Source organism: Ixodes scapularis, unplaced genomic scaffold, assembly GCF_016920785.2.
Source record: "Ixodes scapularis isolate PalLabHiFi unplaced genomic scaffold, ASM1692078v2 PGA_scaffold7__128_contigs__length_106722199, whole genome shotgun sequence".
NCBI classification, from domain to species: domain Eukaryota; kingdom Metazoa; phylum Arthropoda; class Arachnida; order Ixodida; family Ixodidae; genus Ixodes; species Ixodes scapularis.
In genome coordinates, this window is record NW_024609882.1 from 35,408,831 (window position 1) to 35,427,345 (window position 18,515).

General features: G+C 44.5%; 2 protein-coding genes across 2 annotated transcripts in view; one reads left to right on the top strand and one right to left on the bottom strand.

The window, feature by feature from the left end:
* Positions 1 to 18,515, top strand: part of LOC8026196 (adenylate cyclase type 8) — a 295,086-nt gene that overhangs the window by 214,127 nt on the left and 62,444 nt on the right. The gene's annotated exons all lie outside the window — the stretch shown is intronic.
* On the bottom strand, positions 2,953 to 16,320 carry LOC121833089 (tubulin epsilon chain-like). The gene is made up of 10 exons (XM_042286166.1): positions 16,246 to 16,320; positions 14,729 to 14,797; positions 13,452 to 13,567; positions 12,955 to 13,076; positions 12,413 to 12,479; positions 11,495 to 11,615; positions 8,007 to 8,158; positions 7,134 to 7,274; positions 5,498 to 5,638; positions 2,953 to 3,236 (listed from the first exon to the last, which is right to left on the bottom strand). The coding sequence occupies exons 2-10, from the start codon at positions 14,780 to 14,782 to the stop codon at positions 3,095 to 3,097; spliced, it is 1,056 nt and encodes a 351-aa protein (XP_042142100.1). The 5' UTR covers positions 14,783 to 14,797; positions 16,246 to 16,320; the 3' UTR covers positions 2,953 to 3,094.

Here is an 18,515-nt window from a genome sequence, read left to right on the forward strand (position 1 = left end):
CTTTAGGATGTCGTAGCTTGTCTGCCGAACCGAACTTGGCACCACTTAGTTCAGCGTCCTAATGTTGCACTTCAACGTCGTTCCATTTTAAAAGAGCTGCTCTAACACGAATCATGTGATGGGCACATCATAAACGGGAGTTACTTTAAACTGATAAAGGCAATTGAATGCTGCCGTCAAAGTGAGCAAAAGCTCTAGAAATAGGCTAGGCTCACACATCTATGTGATAGTTTTTTTATTTAAAATTTTTTATCAAAATGCAACACAAAAAACTAGACCCCCCCCCTGTCCTTCCTTCCTATTTCCTGACGTATTTATTTATTTAAATTTAAAACATCCCTCCACTCTGTTTAAGCAATGGAAATAAATTCCAAAATATAATCTTTTTTAAATAGGTATTAGATTGATAATGCAAAGGTGCAAGCGAGCTGGACAAGAATGATAATGAACCCTAGAGAAAGGGAACAAGAGGGACAAAGGACAAACACAAATGTCCAAACACATCTAGGTGGGGTATTAGATGGTTGCCATTTTGGCGTACATCAATTCAAACCAAGTTTACGAAAAAACTTGGCGGGCAATTCTCGCCCTCCTTTGATGAACACCAAGAAAGCTAAACCCTGCCTATAAAGGTGAAAATGACGACAAAGTTTTAATCTCTCGGTGCATTTGCATGTAATGATTTAATCTCAAGTGTTGAACCATAACTGATGGGACACGAATCCAACGCCGGTGATCGGTATGTAGGCTCATTGTCTATCTTTGAAATGATTGAAGCTGCAAAAGAAAAAAAAAAAAAAAATATGTTTCTGTTTTGTTTTTAGACTTGACTAGTTGAATGCTTGTTTTTGCCCCAACAAATTGTGAAAGGTTGCCAACCATTCGCATGAAATGTCAACCATGTTTCACACCACTGTCATTACGATGGTTTGAAAACCATTACAAGCTGTTTGCGGTACTCCGTGGCATTCGTGTTCAAATAAGGCAGCTCACAACACTAATTTTTTTCATTCAGTGTCAACTTAATAATTAGTGGATGTGTGAAGCCAGCGTTCAGGACTGACTCTTTTTTGGGTGGATCTGTATTGAGCGAGTTACATTTCCTAGCTGCTGTGTTTTTCTTTTTAGAGTCTAACCTACACATTTGTACATGTGATGGGTGTACCATTTCTAGCAGTAGTGTTTTAAAGATGAATACAGGCATGGCCATATTTCAAATCGGTTTATCCTATTGACGCAGCAGTTGTTTCTAGACTGACGTGAAGAGTTCCTGGTACCACGGTGATGGTTACTCTTGCCCATGTTGGCGGATTGCTGCTGGTCCTTTGCAAGAACCCGAAAGAGGGACAAAAAGCATTTGGAAAGTGTGTCGCAGAAAATATGTAGACTAAAGAAAACTATATTTTAGAACTGCCCCAGTACTTATGCTGCACCATGTTGTCGGAGCGGAGACTGTTTCTCGCGTAAAGAGAATCAGTTGGAAGAGATTTGTGATTCTAAATTTGCCTTGCCATGTAGGCTTTGGGTTGATTGAAATTTCTCAGATCTTTATTTATTTTGTGTTACATGCTTTGAGGCAGTTAGCAAAAAAAAAAAAGTGTTCTCATCCTATATATTACTGATGTTTTCATCTTAGCGTTCCAGCTAGTAAAATCAAATAGTTTCCAAGTGCAACCATTGATCTTAGCTGGCATGGAGTGTTTTGCACACTAGCGTTAAAGTGGTTCAGTGAACTATGTCGTGACCTTAATGCCCCAATGGACACTCGTTAAAAGAAATATTGCATTGTTATGGGCTTCGAGACTGAGCCACGCCTCTACAGTATACAGCACTGCACGTGTGCAAAGGTAAAACAAAAATGCCGCATATTCTTAACATCACAAGAAAATTTAATCCCAAAACTTGGAGTTTACATACACTGTGTTTATGACTTTTCTTTTTTTTTTTTCTTCTCTCAAGAGAATTATCTTTTTCCTGTTGTGCACAAAACATGCAAAGCTCTCGCAGTTTGGAAGGGAGGAGGATAAGATGATTATCTGCCTTGCAGAAGAAATAGTCTTTTTACCTTCTGTAAATTGTATGAATGGATTGATAAAAGGTGCCAGGTCTTTCTTTAATCTACCCATATGAGTTGCAGGCATTTTACGGTTTAGTGACGTAGGGAAAGAAGGGAGGGAGGGGGAGGGAGGAAGGAATAGGGGGCAAAAGTCTGCCAAAAATCACTTGCCAAGCGTTTTTTTTTTTTTTTTTTTTTAGGGGCAGGTTTTTGTATTATAGAATAAATCTTACTCTGCATTAAAAAGCAACAACAAAGATTTGAAATAGCAAAGCAGTTTTGTGCTACTGGCAGAAAAGACTACATCATAATATCTAGGGGCTCGAAGTTACTATCCATTGTTTTAAAGAACCTACTGGAAAGTGTTACTCTTCAAGACTGTTACATGCACAACACAGTGCGTCTCTAGCATAGTGTGGTGTTCCCTGAAAAGGGTATGCTCTCTTTTAAAGCCATGGGTTTTCAATTGTACCTTTCTATAGCAAAGTAGAGTTGAGGTGTGCCTGTAATACCAGTACAGGGATTAGGGGAATGCACGTAGCAAAGTGACAAACAAAGCTGATCTTACAATGGAGGCTTTTTTGTATTTTACGCGTGCCGTACAGGAATTGACATGGCCCTAATTCACGGAACTTGTACCTCTGATGCATGGTCACACATGTGTCGTGCCCATAATCGCGAATCAACATCCTACGTTACATTATCGATTTTTGGAGCGCGTCATTAAGCAGCGCTTTCGAGGCGGAGTGAAAAATACAGTCTCTTTCTTTTGAGTCCAGGTTGCGTTCGTCATGTGATATTTTGGAGAGAAAACGAAATGGGACCGTCTCTGTAGTCTGTGTACGTTTTGACGCAACCCACGTTTTTCGGCCCAGTCAACAACTACTACTACCACCTTCATGGTGTATTTTTAGTTGAGAGTATATTTAAGAGAAATGAGCAGTTGCAGACAATAAAGAATCCTTGTCGGTTGTGACCGGTCGTCTTTCCTCTACGTCGTTGCAGCGAAGGAGCACACCACTCTTCACAGGACGACTTTCAGTCGCGGGACGGTGAGCTTGCTGAAGTCCGTGTTCTCCATTGCCTTGTATTCGGCGGAGAGGCTCGAGAGACTGGAAAGTCCGTCAACGAAATGGCAGTCCTCCATCGAATCCACTTGAAGAAAGTGGTGCACGTGTGCCTGCAACGCGTAGAACGAAGCATGTGTTACATGCGAGTCGTAAAGCATGTTACGTTTTATAACTTGGACTTTTTTTTTTCCCCTGAGTTCACTATGCTAGCTATGGTTGGGGAAAGTGAAGGCAGCAGACCGGGGCAGATTGATGGGTCAGGCATGGGGGGAGGGGGAGGCATTCGGCTTGAAGAGGGGGTGTGGGGGGGGGGGGTTTGCCGAGATACGACGTTACGCCCGAAACATTGCCCAGGTCTTTTTCGTTGATCCAATATTTGCTATGTCACCAAAAACTAAACTTTCAACTGGTGTATATCAACTTTTTCATTTAAAAAAGTTGACCTTGAAGGGCTTAAAGGGGGAGGGTTGCATCCCCCTTTAAGCCCCCCAAAGCAGTTTCTGGCAGCAGGTCTGGTGCATTCAAAACGTGTCGCGACGCTTTTGAGCCCATTACGCTGCACATACATGATTGTGTAATGCCTCGGAAAGTTCCTGGCACAAAATGCAACAGAATTAAACTAATGTGTACCAACATATGTAAGTTGTATTTTGGCAATGTGCTAAAAAGGCACTTCACTTTGTAACAGCACTACATTTCCTAGCATCAATCATTGTGCAAAAGTTTACCTTTTTCTCCTCCAACACCAGAGCGTTTTCAGAATGCCTTTTTCGTCACCACACCTGCAAACTAAATCGGCACGCCGAAGATGTCGCCTCAAATGCACTCGTTGGAAACGTTTGACGCCCTACGATCCAAACGTCCGAAGTCAGTCTGGAGTCTCTCGTGCGGCTTGTTTGCGGTTTGTCTAGGATTCAGGAAGCGACGGCGGCGTCTAGTACGTTACCGGAAGGTGTGGATCTGCTCACCTTGCGGTTGTACAGCCTGAGGAACCGCGACTGCATCTGTCCCAGCGTGTGGTGAAAGGCGGTGGTGTTGGAGAGGGTGAGCAGGGAGTAAGGGTGCCCCACGGGTGCCACTGAACAGAGGCCCGTCTTCCAACCGTCCCGGTTCCAATGCACAAACCGCACGTCCTCTCGGATCCTGAATGCACCGACTCATAATTTACCTACTTGCCCGTTTTTCTTTCTAAAGCATTTTTTGCAAGTGGCTGTACCCACATAGACTCCGTTTCACCTTACAATGGACCTTAGCGGATGCTGCTAGCCACCCCAGTCAATCCAGCGCTGTAAATGCGTCGCGCGACTACGTGCTGCACGCGTCATTGCACCCCTCTCTACGTTCACGCGGCATTGCACTACATCAGATTGGCCCCAATGGCTTGCAGTGACCTCTCCTCTGCGGTCCTTTTCAATGTGAAACAAAGTATAGCTGGGTGTGTTCGTGGTCTCCAAATAAACGGTGGCAACTGCGTTAGCCACTGAGATGACCATGAAACCAAGTGGGAGGAACCAGCTGCACTCCATTTAACCTTACGATAGACCGCAGAAAATGCTACGAGCCATGGAAGACAATCCAAAACTGTGAGAGTGTCACTTGACCTCCAGGAGTGGGCACGGCGACGAAGGTAATGCAAAGTCTCATCGTACGTTCACAGTGGCAAATTGGCCAGTAAGGCTCGTGGCGTCTGCTGTTGTCCGTCACGACGCGAAACTGAGTACAGTAACATTGTAAAGTAACCGGAGGGGTGGTACCGAAATAACAGAAGGTCAATCCAACAGCCACTATGTATGTTATACGGCGGAGAAGATGTACTTCAAAGCTATAGCCTTTAGAGGTTCTTCTCACGTTGCCCGACAGTCCCAGGGACAAACCCGATTCCGCTTAGAAGGATCTGTGAAGTATGGATCAGTAAGGTTGATGACGCAACTGTACAACACAGTTTTAAAGAAAGGCGGAGCACGAGAAACATTACATTTTGGAGAAAGTAATGAGCTCTGCGATCAGAAATGTCTACCATAAAATACTGAAGAAGCGCGCACCCCACTTTCACTGAAAACTTGGCTGGTCTAGATATGGGCGCTTGTCTGGTGAAATCAAGTGCAAAGTATAATTTCCAGAATTGCGAACTTTGTGAAATGTTAATAGCGAGGGCTTAAACAAAGTGTGCGCTTCTGCAGTATTTTACGGTATGTGCGCGCCAAGAGCAAAGTTGAATGGTTACTTCAGATGTGACAAATTAGAGCGTATGTTTAGAACTTTAGTGCATTCGAGGTGGATTATCCAGACTTCAATGCCACAGTTGGACCGCACCGATGATGCGCAACAATGGTCACCAAAATGCCTTGGGGTGGGGAGGGGGGCCACAGACCTGTCCAGGTTTCGGCGCATGTCCGAGATGCCGACGCTTCCCCTGGCGAGAAGTGCGCAGGCCAGCTGAACGCCTCGCTTCACGTCGCACTGCACCAGTTGCTGCTGTCCGCTGAACGCATCCGTGAACATCTGATCCAGCCTGAATTGACCCAGAACACAGCAAACCGTAATTCTCTCGTCTGCCACGCTTAAAATGTCGCCAGTCTGCTGAAGGGACCATGAAATGAAAACAGTTCTACACAGGTACATATCTGGAGCTGCTGAATTGTCACGAAGTGATACTACATCTAATGATGCCTGCTTGGTCTGGTGAAACGAAGCTAAATTAGTGAATAAAGCTCGCTTATTACTGGTGACTGGTCAAAAGAGCTGTGCAACAATTTTCTAGGTTTTGCTTAAATAATTGTGGCAGTTGATGCCTGACACTTCTGAAGTGAACTACAAAAAACAGATTTTGCCTGCATACCCTAGTTTTTACTTTAAAAAAATGAAAAAGATCCAGGTTTTTGTCGCCTCTCAACTCGTCCATAGTCTTCCGGGTCGCGTGCGCAGCGACGTTGATGGGGTAGGCGTGGGGTTCCGGAAAAGTTCTCTCTTTAGAGCCATCAGTGAGCAGCGAGAACTCATCCGCTCGCGACCGCGTGACCACGTGCTGGCAGGCGCCGCGCGAACAGTATGGTGAAAGGAGGAAAGTCTCATCCGGGTCCGGCCATACCCGTCCGGCCCTGTCCCCCTCCCCCTCCAGCTTCTGGCGGCTGTTCGCGGCAGCAGATAGAACTGACGGTTTTGTGGACCTAGGATAGATGGCGCCACTAAAACTCCGTATAATAAAAGTTTTGTCGATGATACCAGGTTTTTGACGCATTTATATTTATATTGGAACACCAAGATTTATAGAAAAGTTACCTTTTATCGAGCAGGTATTCACACAACTTGCTATCTTTCTACAAGATTCCCCATTGACGTCGTGCCGCGTGTTTCTCATGGCCGCCGCTCGCGGCTGCAGGTTGGGCAATATTCAAAGTTTTGCCTCGCTATTACGCGGCGGAATCGCAACATTTCGATGAAAGGAGGTGTGCTTTCTGTCATTTGTGACAAGGTGAACAATATCAAAAGCAGAAGATGCCAATTCTTTCAACGTTAAAATCGTTTCACACCTCCTTTAAGAACCTAGTGGATGCTCCACCTCTAGCACACGCTCTGTGCCTTCCACCAGGCTTTGGCCGCATATGTTGCGAAGTATTGCCAAGTGCAGAAAAGTCGCCCTCCAGGCGGAGCATCTACGGGGTTCCTAACTTGTCTTAGATTATAGTTTGATGCCTTATTTATGTCGCCTCGGCCAGCCGAGCGAGATCGGGTGAAGCTCACAGTTGCACCATTTAAACGAGAGTCACTGCAGCTAAAAGCAGTTTGCTGTCGACTTTGCTCACTTGTTTCGTGAGCAAAGAGAGTTGCGTGTACCCACGAGACGTTTGTGGGTGCACGCAACTTTAGCCAAGAAGCTACCCGCGGGACATCCGTTTGACACCGCCACGATGCATAAGCTCTCAATCTGACGCTTTCTGAACGTCAAGCGACTCTCGTGACAGCGGGACGTGATATCATCCGACAACTGTAGGAAGGGTATTTCATACTTCCGGGGTGGGAGATCAACATCGAGGAGGGAGTAGAGGGGAGTGACGCTGGAGACGAAGAAGTGCAGCCTCGGGTACGGGACCAGATTGGTGCAGATGTCGTTCAGGTCCACGTTGAGGCTGCCAGAGAATCGCGCTGAACTGCAACAACCAACCGGCAGAATGAATGCCCGCCCTGTTGAAATTTACGGTATTTTTTGACGTGTAAGTCACACATTTTTTTTCTCTTGTAAATTTCTGTTGGTGCATTTTCTGCAATGTTGTAACTTATGTGTTTTTTTTTCACATTTAAGAGTGGACCTTAACTGTGCAAGATGTAGGCTGTATTGACATTTATGATGAAGAAGGAATGGCTTCTGGCAATACAAAGTTTTGCGACATAAATCTGCTGCAGCAGCAACTGCACATCATCCCTGTGACTTGTATGAAGAGGCGCGTAGTAGTACCAACCTTTTTGTGACGACTGCCGTTTATGGTGGGATGCTACTTAAAAGACCAAAAAGTATGGTACTACTGTTGACGATAGGGCTAGCAAGCTTACGATGTCAACGAGAAAGTTTTCCGACAAGTATTTACGTAGTATGCACAATTAGTTAATCAATGAAGGGGGTGTTGGGAGAGGAGTCGATTTACTATAACAGTAGTTTGTCCCCCCATCCCCCCCCCTTCTGTTGTTATCGGTTTCCAAGCCCACCATTCCATTTGACGATACTTAAGATATTTGGGATTTACTGCTTCGTGGGACGGTTGCCAAGCGTTGTTGCATTGATGCAAGGGGGCTTCTCTGTCTTGAAAATGCCTAGCAATGCCAAGCTAGTCTTTGAGCTGGGACGTTATAATGCAGCTGCTGCAGGCCGGCAACAGAGTGTATACCTTGTGAGGTTGAGGAGCAAGTTGGCCACAATGTTGTTCATTTGGTCGAAAGGACGGGCTTTTTGGCAGAGTACGGAGTCCTTGGAACTCGCCAGCGTTGTTTTGGTCTTCAACCCCATTTTGAGGATGCGGTTACAGACACTCATCAGTGCCTGTAAAACACAACCAAAGGCATTCATGTGCAGTGGTGCTAAAACAAATGTTGCCCCCCCCCCCCCCCCCCTTTTCCTGTCAACATTTCAGACACTTTTACATAAATGTTTGGGGAAGAGAAGGAAAATCCCACTCTTACTACCATCCTCCCGCCTAAAGGACCTTGCACACCCCCCCCCCCCCCCTTTTCCTAAAAACTTCTGGCACCCTCCCTCCTTATGGGTTCCTTTACTGCTCTAAGAGCATTTTCTGATTGGACAGTGGACCCTCAAAGCATTGATTCTGACAAACACCTGCATGTTGCTTTCTTCACTTATGTTTTCATTTTCTAAACGATATTAGAATAGTGACAGCGTTTCTAAACGAGTGGTGTTCAAATAATGGGTCCACAAGCTGCTTTCTGACTTGGTGACAGTTGAGTGTGCTCCTCTGTGTAACCACAGAAGTGTGGTTACACAATGCGAAAATGTGGAAAGCTGTGGGGAATGAACCTTTGCTTTATATGCTAGTTCATTTATTTATTTCTTGTTTGATTTTTCTTTAAATTGCAGTATAGTAGTCGCACACATTTCGATCACACCAGTCCAGTGCGAGCATGAAAACAAATGCATGTGGATTTCTCGTGCTACCGCTTTCCTGCAGTGCACCTGTGCTGACAGAGAAGCACTATTTCCAGGAGAATGTGCTGGCAAGAAGCACTATTTCCAGGAGAATGTGCTGGCAAGAGGCACTATTTCCTGGAGAAGGTGCTGGCAAACATTGATATTGTTTAAACAAAAACAATTTTTTTGTATATAAGGCCTCCACCCATGCTATAAATTGTTGCGACTATGCAAGCATATACGGTATGCACTATGAATAAGTTCAGCTCTGGCAGTTCACTCATTCCCTACGTGTTCGTTTGTAACTTACATCTCATGTCGTATTACCTTCAAGAAAAGAAAGTATCAGCATCTAGGCTGTTGAATGACATGGAAGTGCATGAGAATTTGTTTTCCAAGCTAGTTACGAGCTGATACAGTTTGGCTTGAAGCAATGTTTAAACTGATATGACGAATTCCTAAGACAACAACCCTGAAGAAAAGGAATTGCAGGATGAACTTGAGAAAATAATGATACTAAATTTGAGCAATTGTCAGCCTTGAGTCTATTCAAACTGCAGCGGGTTCCAGACTTAAAAAAACACCTTTCTTAGAAATGGCACCTACTTGATGACACAGCACTCTTTACAGACTTGGCGATAACCGTAAGTTTTGAGAATGAAAAAATCCCCATAGCATGCACCCTTGGGAGCCACTGCTGTACAATGGGAATTGGTGAAGAATAAGATAGAGGCTCGCCCTTACAGGGATGCTGAACCAAACATTCCAGTGTCTATAATAAGTGGCACATTATCTTTCCATGAGTCAGCAGCTGCCGGTGTGCACTAGCACACGCAACGAAATTGACGTCATCATATCACCCATTCACACTTAAAGGGGCCCTGCAATCATATTTAAGCGTCTACCCTTTTTGCGGTTTCTACGTCTCTTGGGGTTGGGGCAAGCCAGCAGGCACGGAGAGAGTAACTAAATATCAGTGCGTCATATTTTAACCGGACGACGCGGAAACCTCCTCCATCGACGAGGGCGACCCGCAGTACCGAAAGCGCGCAAAATGTGACGTCTTTGGTCCTGGGCTTGCCACTGGTCAAAGCCGTTAAGAGTGTTTTTTTAGTCGAGATACAAAATATAAGTGTCGCGAACCGTTTCAATTATGTATGAAAGTAGTTTTTGTTCACTATTTTAGATCAGAAAAGAAACAAATGCAGTTTAGAAAGTACGGAAACGAGAAATGACCCGTCGACATACCCGCCACCAAGCGGCGGAAAAAAACGGCGCATACTAGAAAAGGCTAGTGGGATGAGGCTACGACAAACGAGGAGCGTAGAAAGGTCCCGGATGTACGCGGCGGCGCTGTGGTCAAATACCGGCTTAAGAATCCGACCGGTTCCGTGCGTTCCGAAGGCCTTCGGCGCGGGCCCTGTTGGCGATTTGGCCATTTGGCGGTGCGTCAGCGCGAAGTGGCTCCCGTTCTGAACTGATCTTTACCCCGTGTTTGCTGTCGTTTGTGGCCAATGAAATGTTATGCCGAATTAGTGTTTAGTCGCGCTGCAAATGCAATACGAGCTGCCCTGGCCGCCCGCTTCATACAGCCTATCCAACACGTGCTTTAGTGGCGCCCTCTCGAGCCGTCGACACGGAGTGCGGCAGCCGTGTGCGCTCGATGAGCCCACTACTCCTCCTCTAGTTCAAGGCCACTCAAGGCAGGACCTACGACGTCATGAAGGAGGTTATTTTTTGCTTGTTTTTGTAATTCTAATTTGCCTATAACTTTTAAGGGGGGAGGCTGGTCTTTAACTTTTTGTTTTTTATTTTTCATTTATCAAGCTGAAATTCAGTATACTGATGTATTTCTCAGTGGTGATTTCAAGTATGCAATTCATTTTTAGATAGCTTAACTAGATCCTGAGTTATTAACAAATTTGTAATTTTAATTAGGTCCTCCTTACGGGCTGTTTCCATAAGATTGTTCAGAATATATCACAATTTTTTATAGAATTACATTCACCAAGACATGTTTTGTGCGGTGATGCTATTTTAAGCCTAATCGAATGATATTATATTGGTAGAAAACATTTAAAATGAAGTTGCACAAAATGGGAGGTTATATCTTTTTTAGATTAATTAATTAAAATTATTGTATGAGATATAAAGCGACAAAAATAGCATCACCGCACAAAACATGTCTAGGTTAATGCAATTCTACAAAAATTTCTGAAAGATTCTGAAGAATTTTACGCTAACGACCCGTAAAGAGAACCTAATTAAAATGGCAAATTTATTAATAACTCATGATTTCGTAAAGCTATCTGAAAACTAATTGCACATTTGAAATCACTACTGATAAATACATTAGTATCCTGAATTTCAGCACGATAAATGAAAGATAAAAAACACAAAGTTAAAGACCAGCCTCCCCCCTTAAAATAAAGCGAAATTTGAGAAAAGAAAAGTTGGATTAAGTTACTACGTTCAGTACGCTCAGGTTCAGTGCAAATTAAAAACCAGTCAAAAAGTCATTGCAGGGCCCCTTTAATAGGCTTGAATGGGGGATATGACGACGTTAATTTCGTTGCGTGTGCTCGCACACACCGGTGGCTGCTGGCTCATGGAAAGATGGTGCACCACTCATTATAGACACTGAAATGTTTGGTTCAGCATCCCTTTAATGGATTAGTAACATCCTTGGCAGCAAGACAAATCTAACAAGCGGGGTCACAAAAGGAGGTTTACTTCATTCTCGACAGGACAGGAGCAGTCTGCAAACTCTGTTATCTTCTCCAGTGCAAACACGGTGTTGTAGGGCGAAGTTATGACGTCGTCAGTGGCAGACGGAAACACAGGAATGTCAAACCTGTTAGCACAAAGAGAGAAAGCAGTTTTTGATGCGATGAACATGCAGCATGCAGAATCTAAATATAAGTTGTAAGAGAAGAACCAAACAGAGGATCGACACGGTTGAACAAGCAAACAGCAAACATCACCGGAAGAGCCCAGTGCACTCAACAATTACTGAAACATTGTCGTCAGCTCTGACAGCGATGTGTATGAGTTAGCGGCTTTGATTTCCATTTGTATGTGCTGTTTTTTTCATGGTCCACTACCACTTGGGCCAGTTTATGACCTTGTTGAAGGTTCTAATAGACGCTTTGTGGCAACCTTGTGTGGGCACCACCACAACCGACCTTCAGTTTTTCCATTTTCTTATTCCATTTATTTCACTTAGGTAATCATTACCACAGCAGGAAAAGTTCTCCCCAGCATAGGCCTTTGTGGAGGCTTGTCGTCGCCCGATTCAGTGGCTCAACACCTTGGTAAGACGAGAAGCGGTCAGCAATGATGGCTGCAATCTGGCATGAGTGCAACGCGTCTATAAGCTACTGATCCTTACCTGTGAAATAAACTCGATTTAGAGCCTTCCCCTTAAAGTTCTCATACAGACAAAGTGAGACCTGCAAGATACTCCGCAGGTACCACATATGATCCATGCAGTGCTTCCAGCCTGGAGACACTTCCCTGTGTAGTTGCTCGCGTAAGAAAAAGGTAACTCAGAAAAGACCGAGTTTCCTCGATGCTCGGAATGGGCTACAAAAACTTGTGGTTATTGTGGAGGTGGTGCGAACATTTATAAAAACGCGAAGATTGTCTCACCTGAATACACCCGGGAACTCTTCACTAAGCATCTCGAGTACAGCCGTTCCAAGGCCAGAACCCGTGCCTTGAACATAAAACAAATTCATTCTCTAGGCATTGCAACGAGGGACTGCACACTTCAATGAGCATTTCCACATCCAAAATTCAATTTCTCTCCTCATAGTCTTACAGTCATTGACATGGAGCCAGAGAACAACTTTTGAGGGTTCGTAACCTTTGACAGGCACACCCGTGAGCGATATGAAGGTAAACAGCCCTCTTCTTGTTTTTGACGCTCCTGCAAGTTTTGGAACAAGCTCTGTTCCAGAAGAGCGCTAGAACGCAAAGTTTAGACCCCAAGCCACGTACCATTTGAGACGTTGAGAGTTAATATAGCTTTAGGGAGCTGTAAAACAGGCAAGAAACCAGGTAAGGTGTTCACCTTCATATTGCCGGCGGGTGTACTCTAGTGTGGCAAGTTAACACTCGTTTACAGTGACCTGATTATGCAACAAATTTATTTAACAAAAGAATTCCACTAAAGAATGTGTAGTACCTACCACCACCCAACGAATGAAGCAAGAAGAAACCTTGCAAACAGTCGCAGAGTTCGGCCTCCCGGCGAACCCTTTCCATGATCTCGGATCCGTACTTCGATCCATATTCGTGGAATCCAACCGCCCTAGACGGTAGAGAAACGGAAGTGTCTAAATAATTGCGTTGTGCGTGCGCGAGAAGTTTGTCAGCCCCTATAGGCGTCCGGTGTCTCTACTGTAGATGAGACATTTAGCCAGTGTAGTACCGTCGCTAGCCTGGTGTCTTCAGCAAGCATCGTGCAGTAGTGATACACGATCACACACCGGTGTGACGCTCATCCAGATAGAAACGAGCAGGGGCGTTCACCCCTGCCATTTTGATAGAACCCAGGATTCCTGGGTTCTGCAGCATGGGCTTTTGCTCCGAGCTGCGGTGCGCCAACGCGCTTGGCCACTAATGCTCCCCGAGTTTCCGGCTTTTCCATATGACGTGCAACAAAACAAGTGCCCAGCTTACTCACCAGTTATTTCCGGAGCCAGAGACGTCGGTGACGAACTGATGACTGCTGAACATGTTTCCCAGGGGCGTTCGCAGCACCGAATTGATGACGCCTTCTTCCATGTCGACCATGACTGCCTTTGAAAATTTTTTTTAAGCGTAAGTTACAATAGGGTTTCTCTGTCTTGAATGGTAAAGGGATGTTGAACCGAAATTTGGAACTCGCAAACCAAGGCGGGAGCGATAGGTGGGACGCTGCAAAACCCGAAAACACCACTCGTACTGCGATATCTCGAACGGTTGGCCGTATTTTTGGCAAAGAAGTGATCGGTTCAACACGGCCGAAGAGGCCAATGAGACATGCACGTCGCGGTTCTCGTTCCCTCTCCTGTTCGCTTCGTCCCCTCGAGCAGTTAGACCAAAGTGAGGAGGAGAAGTGTGGCCGCTTCCCATCATTCTCAACTGTCCCAGGAGGATTGTGATGTCTCGGTCCTCGCTTGATCGCTCCCTTTTTCAAAAATATGGGTATCTGTTTGAGATATTGATGTCCGAGTGATATTTTGGAGTTTGTAGCATCTCGTTCAACGCTTCTGCAACCTTATTTTGCGAAATCTAAAAATAGGTTCAGGATCCCTGTAATTCCCCCCCCCCCCCCGAGACGATTTGATCAAAAAGAGAGAAAAACCCAGAAATTCGACCTGTATTTTAATAATAAAAACAAACTTCAGGAGAAGGAGGTTTCTATCTACGGCTTTACTTTTAGTGGAGCCAGAACACAACCCACACTGAACGTTTCGCGAGGCTGTTGCTGGTTCTTTTGGGAACCACACGCCTTGTCTAGTTTCCTTCCCTGATTGGTATTGCGTCGTTTCGCAAGTATTTCGGTCGCTCGGATGTCGCCTGGAGGCTGAGGAATCCCATGCCCCGATACAGTGGCGTCACAAGTGGGGGGCGGGTAAGGCGGTGGACCACCCGGGTGCAGTGCTCAGGGGGGGTGACGCGGCGGGTCACGTGAGAGCGGGGCTCGGGGGTGCCGGGGCGGGCGAGGGGGTGTCGCGGTCGGCTACTGCCCCGAGTGCTGCTGACCATCGTGAAGCCACTGCCCCGATAAATGCCGATAATTTGTCCAACACACAAAAGTGACGCAAAAAAAAAGAAGAAAAGGTTAGAAAAAAAATTTTGAGTTTGAAGAAAAACTGAAGACACGTGACCCTACAAGCTCGCATTAGTTCCCGTAGGCAGTCATGCCACTTTTCTAATTTACAAAATGTGTCGCACAGATCTCGACAAACCACTTACTCGAGCTCGGAGGTCGTCTGGCGACTTTTGCGAGCGCCTGAAGAAATTCCACATGGAGGTATTGTTTGTCTGGAAGAAAGGATGGGAAATGAGCGTTTCATACAGTTATTTCTTTTTACAGCGGACCTGTTAAGGGCTAGTTTCCCCAGTTTCGTGTCTGGGGACAAAGAAATCTCGACACAACCCTCTGGACAGCTACCGCCATCTACAAGTGAAAGCGGTTATGACTGATAATGATATGAAATGCAAAGGTGCAAGTGAGCTGAACAAAAATGACAAAAATAATCCCTGGAGAAGGGGAGCAAAGGACAAACACAAATCTCCAAACACAGCTAGCTGACTGTGTTTGTCCTTTGTTCCCCTTCTCGAGGGATTATTTTCGTCATTCTTGTCCAGCTCGCTTGCACCTTTGCATTTAATTGCATTATAATCATAACCTTAAAATGCAAGCCGTTCATCCTTGTTGGTGTTAGACTGGTGGTGGCTGATAAAACCCATATGCCCTTCTGACGTCAAACTCCTGGTTAGCTCAGTCGGTAGAGCGCTCCACTGGAAATGGAGAGGTTCCTGGTTTGATACCAGGACCAGGCGGATTTTTCCGGTCGTGCACCAGTCGATTAAGTTATGTTTGGAGATTTGTGTTTGTCCTTTGTGCCCCCCTTTTCCCCTTCTCTTTTTCTCCAGGGATTATTTTCGCGGTGGAACAATATCTTGGGAAACTCGCCGTCGAAACCTGGGCCGCTGGCATCCACTGAGACCGAGCTAAATGCGACAACAGCGCCACTCTTTATCGTTTGTCTGTACTGTGGTCACCTTGAGCTTTTTGAAAGCCTGTTTTTGCGTAAAAACAAACGGAAAAGGCTCTTTTTGTATGAAATTTATTGGAGTTTAGTGCAAAAAGAGGGGCGCGTTATGTTTTTAAAGTCTTTAGTTTGCAGGGTTTTGTGGCACAATTATATTGTTTTTATACAACCATGCCTCAGCGGTCCTTTCAGGTAGCGCGTCCTGACCTAGGTGCATTTTAACTTGGGTAGTTTGACGCGGCGCGTCCGCCGGGGATACGGGGGTGGCACCCCTGTAACCTCTTCCGCTGTATCTGTTCTGAAAGCCAAAATAGCAGTAACGTGCAGTTCCTCGAGTGGCCGCTGCGGGAGAAATGGTGGCGTTGTGTTCGTCATTAGCTCGGTGCTCGGAGACACATTGGGGCCATTTTTTCGAAGCTGTCTCTATGGGAGTTTCCCAACTGAATGTTTTAGTAACGTTGGTGTATAGTCAATAATTAAAAAAGTAATTCAACAAATTTTACTTTGTTAACCGACTTATCATCATGATTATACCCCTATATTTTGTCTCCCTGGCTGTATAACCTACCTGCACAGACCACATCAGTGTAGCCGGTGTAGCCTTCATTTTTTTTTTACCAAATATGTAAAACCTTAATAAAAAAAATTAAAAAATTGCATGTTTATAAAAGTTTGTGAATCATAGTTTTATGGTGGATGGGTGTGGATGCTTACAGAGTCATCCTTCAATAACGTGTGTTCTCTTAAAGCGAAGTCCCAGAACCGGCAGCCGACTTGATTGCCACATTGTCCAACTGAAAAAAGGAAAAATGTTATTATAAGGAGGTTATAAGTACTAGGAGGGGACACGTTGCAATATTGGTGAAGCATAGTCATAAAAAGTTTAAACGATGCTGTGGCCAATGTGACCGTAGATCTCTCTTGCAATTGGTGCGCGTGACATGTCACGTGTGAGATGGATGGTCGATTGTAGGGATGCCGCGAACTTTTTTCGAACCGAAGGTTCAATGATCGAATCGAGCGCTTCTAAAGGTTCGAAAGATTTTGAATTTTCGAACTTTCCATATCGAGAAATTTGACAGAAGTCGAATTTTCGAACTTGTTAAACTAAGAAGTTCGACGCTTTTCGAAATTTCGAACTTATTACACTGCAAAATTTGATGCTTGTCGAACCTTCGAACTTGATAGACTAAAACATTTGATCATTTTCGAACTTCCGAACTTCTTGCACTAAAAAGTTTGAAGCTTTTCGAACTTTCGAACTTCCTATGCAAGAAAATTCGATAATTTTCAAACTTGTTAATCTAAAGAATTCGAAAATTATCAAACTTTCGATTCCTGAAAATTCAAAAGTTTGACGAATTTCAAACTTTTAGGGTAAAAGTTCGAAGTTCGACGAACTTCAAAAGACCGGCGAGCGGTTTCATTTGGATTCAAACAGTGAGGTACAATCTTTTTTTTTTTTTTCACACTTTTACATGCGGTGTTGCATTCCCCGCGAAAGACAATACCGCTTATTTCTATCATGTGGCATGCTTGGTTTTAAAGAAATCGATTCTCGAAGGAGCGAAGAAGGACGACGGGTTTTTGACAATTGTCGTTTGTGCCATATTTGAAGCGCACAATAGCCGAAGCTATTTATGGTAGATATGTTAACCTTTTTAAGAATGATTTATGTATAGCCTAGGTAAGTGTTGTCTTAAGATATGATTATTGTTGTTCAAGACGAGTTTCGAAGAAATATCCAAACACGTATCTATGGGCAATCATGCCCTAAACTTGGTAATTTTTTTTTGTCTACATTGTTTGAGGTATAGCATTTAAATTAACACCACAGACAGTACATATCATTACCATCTGCAGAGTACAAAATAATGTATTTATTGTTTTTTTTCATGTTGAGGAATAAATTAACTAATGGGGGAAGATTTCTAAAATTGTTCAAGTTCAACACGTAATTAAAAAAAAAAAATTTATTTCACGTTTTTAGGACGTGTTTCTTTTAGCCTGTACACATTTCGGCAGGAGAAACTTGCTTCGTAGTTCTGGGCCTCCGAATATGCAAGAAGACAACACTTCCGGCGGATTCTTAATAGTTTTTTTTTCTACAGCTTTTTATTTTTGCGTTTATTGTTATGTTTATTTATTTATTATTTTTTACCAATGACACAGTTATTTAGGTAGAGAAGACATAGCTTTGCACTTCCGAACCACCGAGCATGTGACGAGTAGTGCCTTCTGACGAGTTTCTAACAATGGGACTATCTGCGCAATCTTTTATGCAGTGAAGAGCGACAGTAGCTATACGTATGCATAAATAATTTCAGATTAAAATAAACTCGACCATGCCCTCTTTCCCCGTATTGTTTTCTTTAACAGTCCGAAATATCTGGAGGGGGGGGGGGGGGGGGGGGGGGGGGAGACTGGAGTCCCCCCCCCCCCCCCTCCTTCCTCCCCCCTCCCCCCCATTTTTCCTCTTTCGACACCACAGGATGGTAGAACGCCCCTCAACCTCAAGTTGTGTCAGCATCTGTGCTTTTTGCTCGGCGTTTCTTCCGTCCCAAAAAATAAACCTCCAAGGCAATTACAAACTAAAAAATTGTCAAGGTGCAGGCGAGCTGGTGTATGTTGCTTATGATGCAAAATCCCAAGACTGGGAATGAAATTCGCAAGAAATAGTGCAAGAAGAAAAAAAGGGGACAGGACAAAGTCTCAAACTCAACTGAGTTGAGTTTGAGACGTTGTCCTGAGCTGAGTTTTCAGCTGAGTTGAGTTTTGAGACGCTGTCCTGAGCTGAGTGACGCTTGTCCTGTCCCCTTTTTTTCTGTCTTACTTTTTCTTTCAAATTTCATTCCCAGAGCTGAGTTTGAGGCATTGTCCTGTCCCCTTTTTCCTGTCTTCTTACACGTTTTCTTTCAAATCTCATTCCCAGTCTCAGGATTTTGCATCATGTACAAACTTAACTATGCCAGATCGCTTCAAGG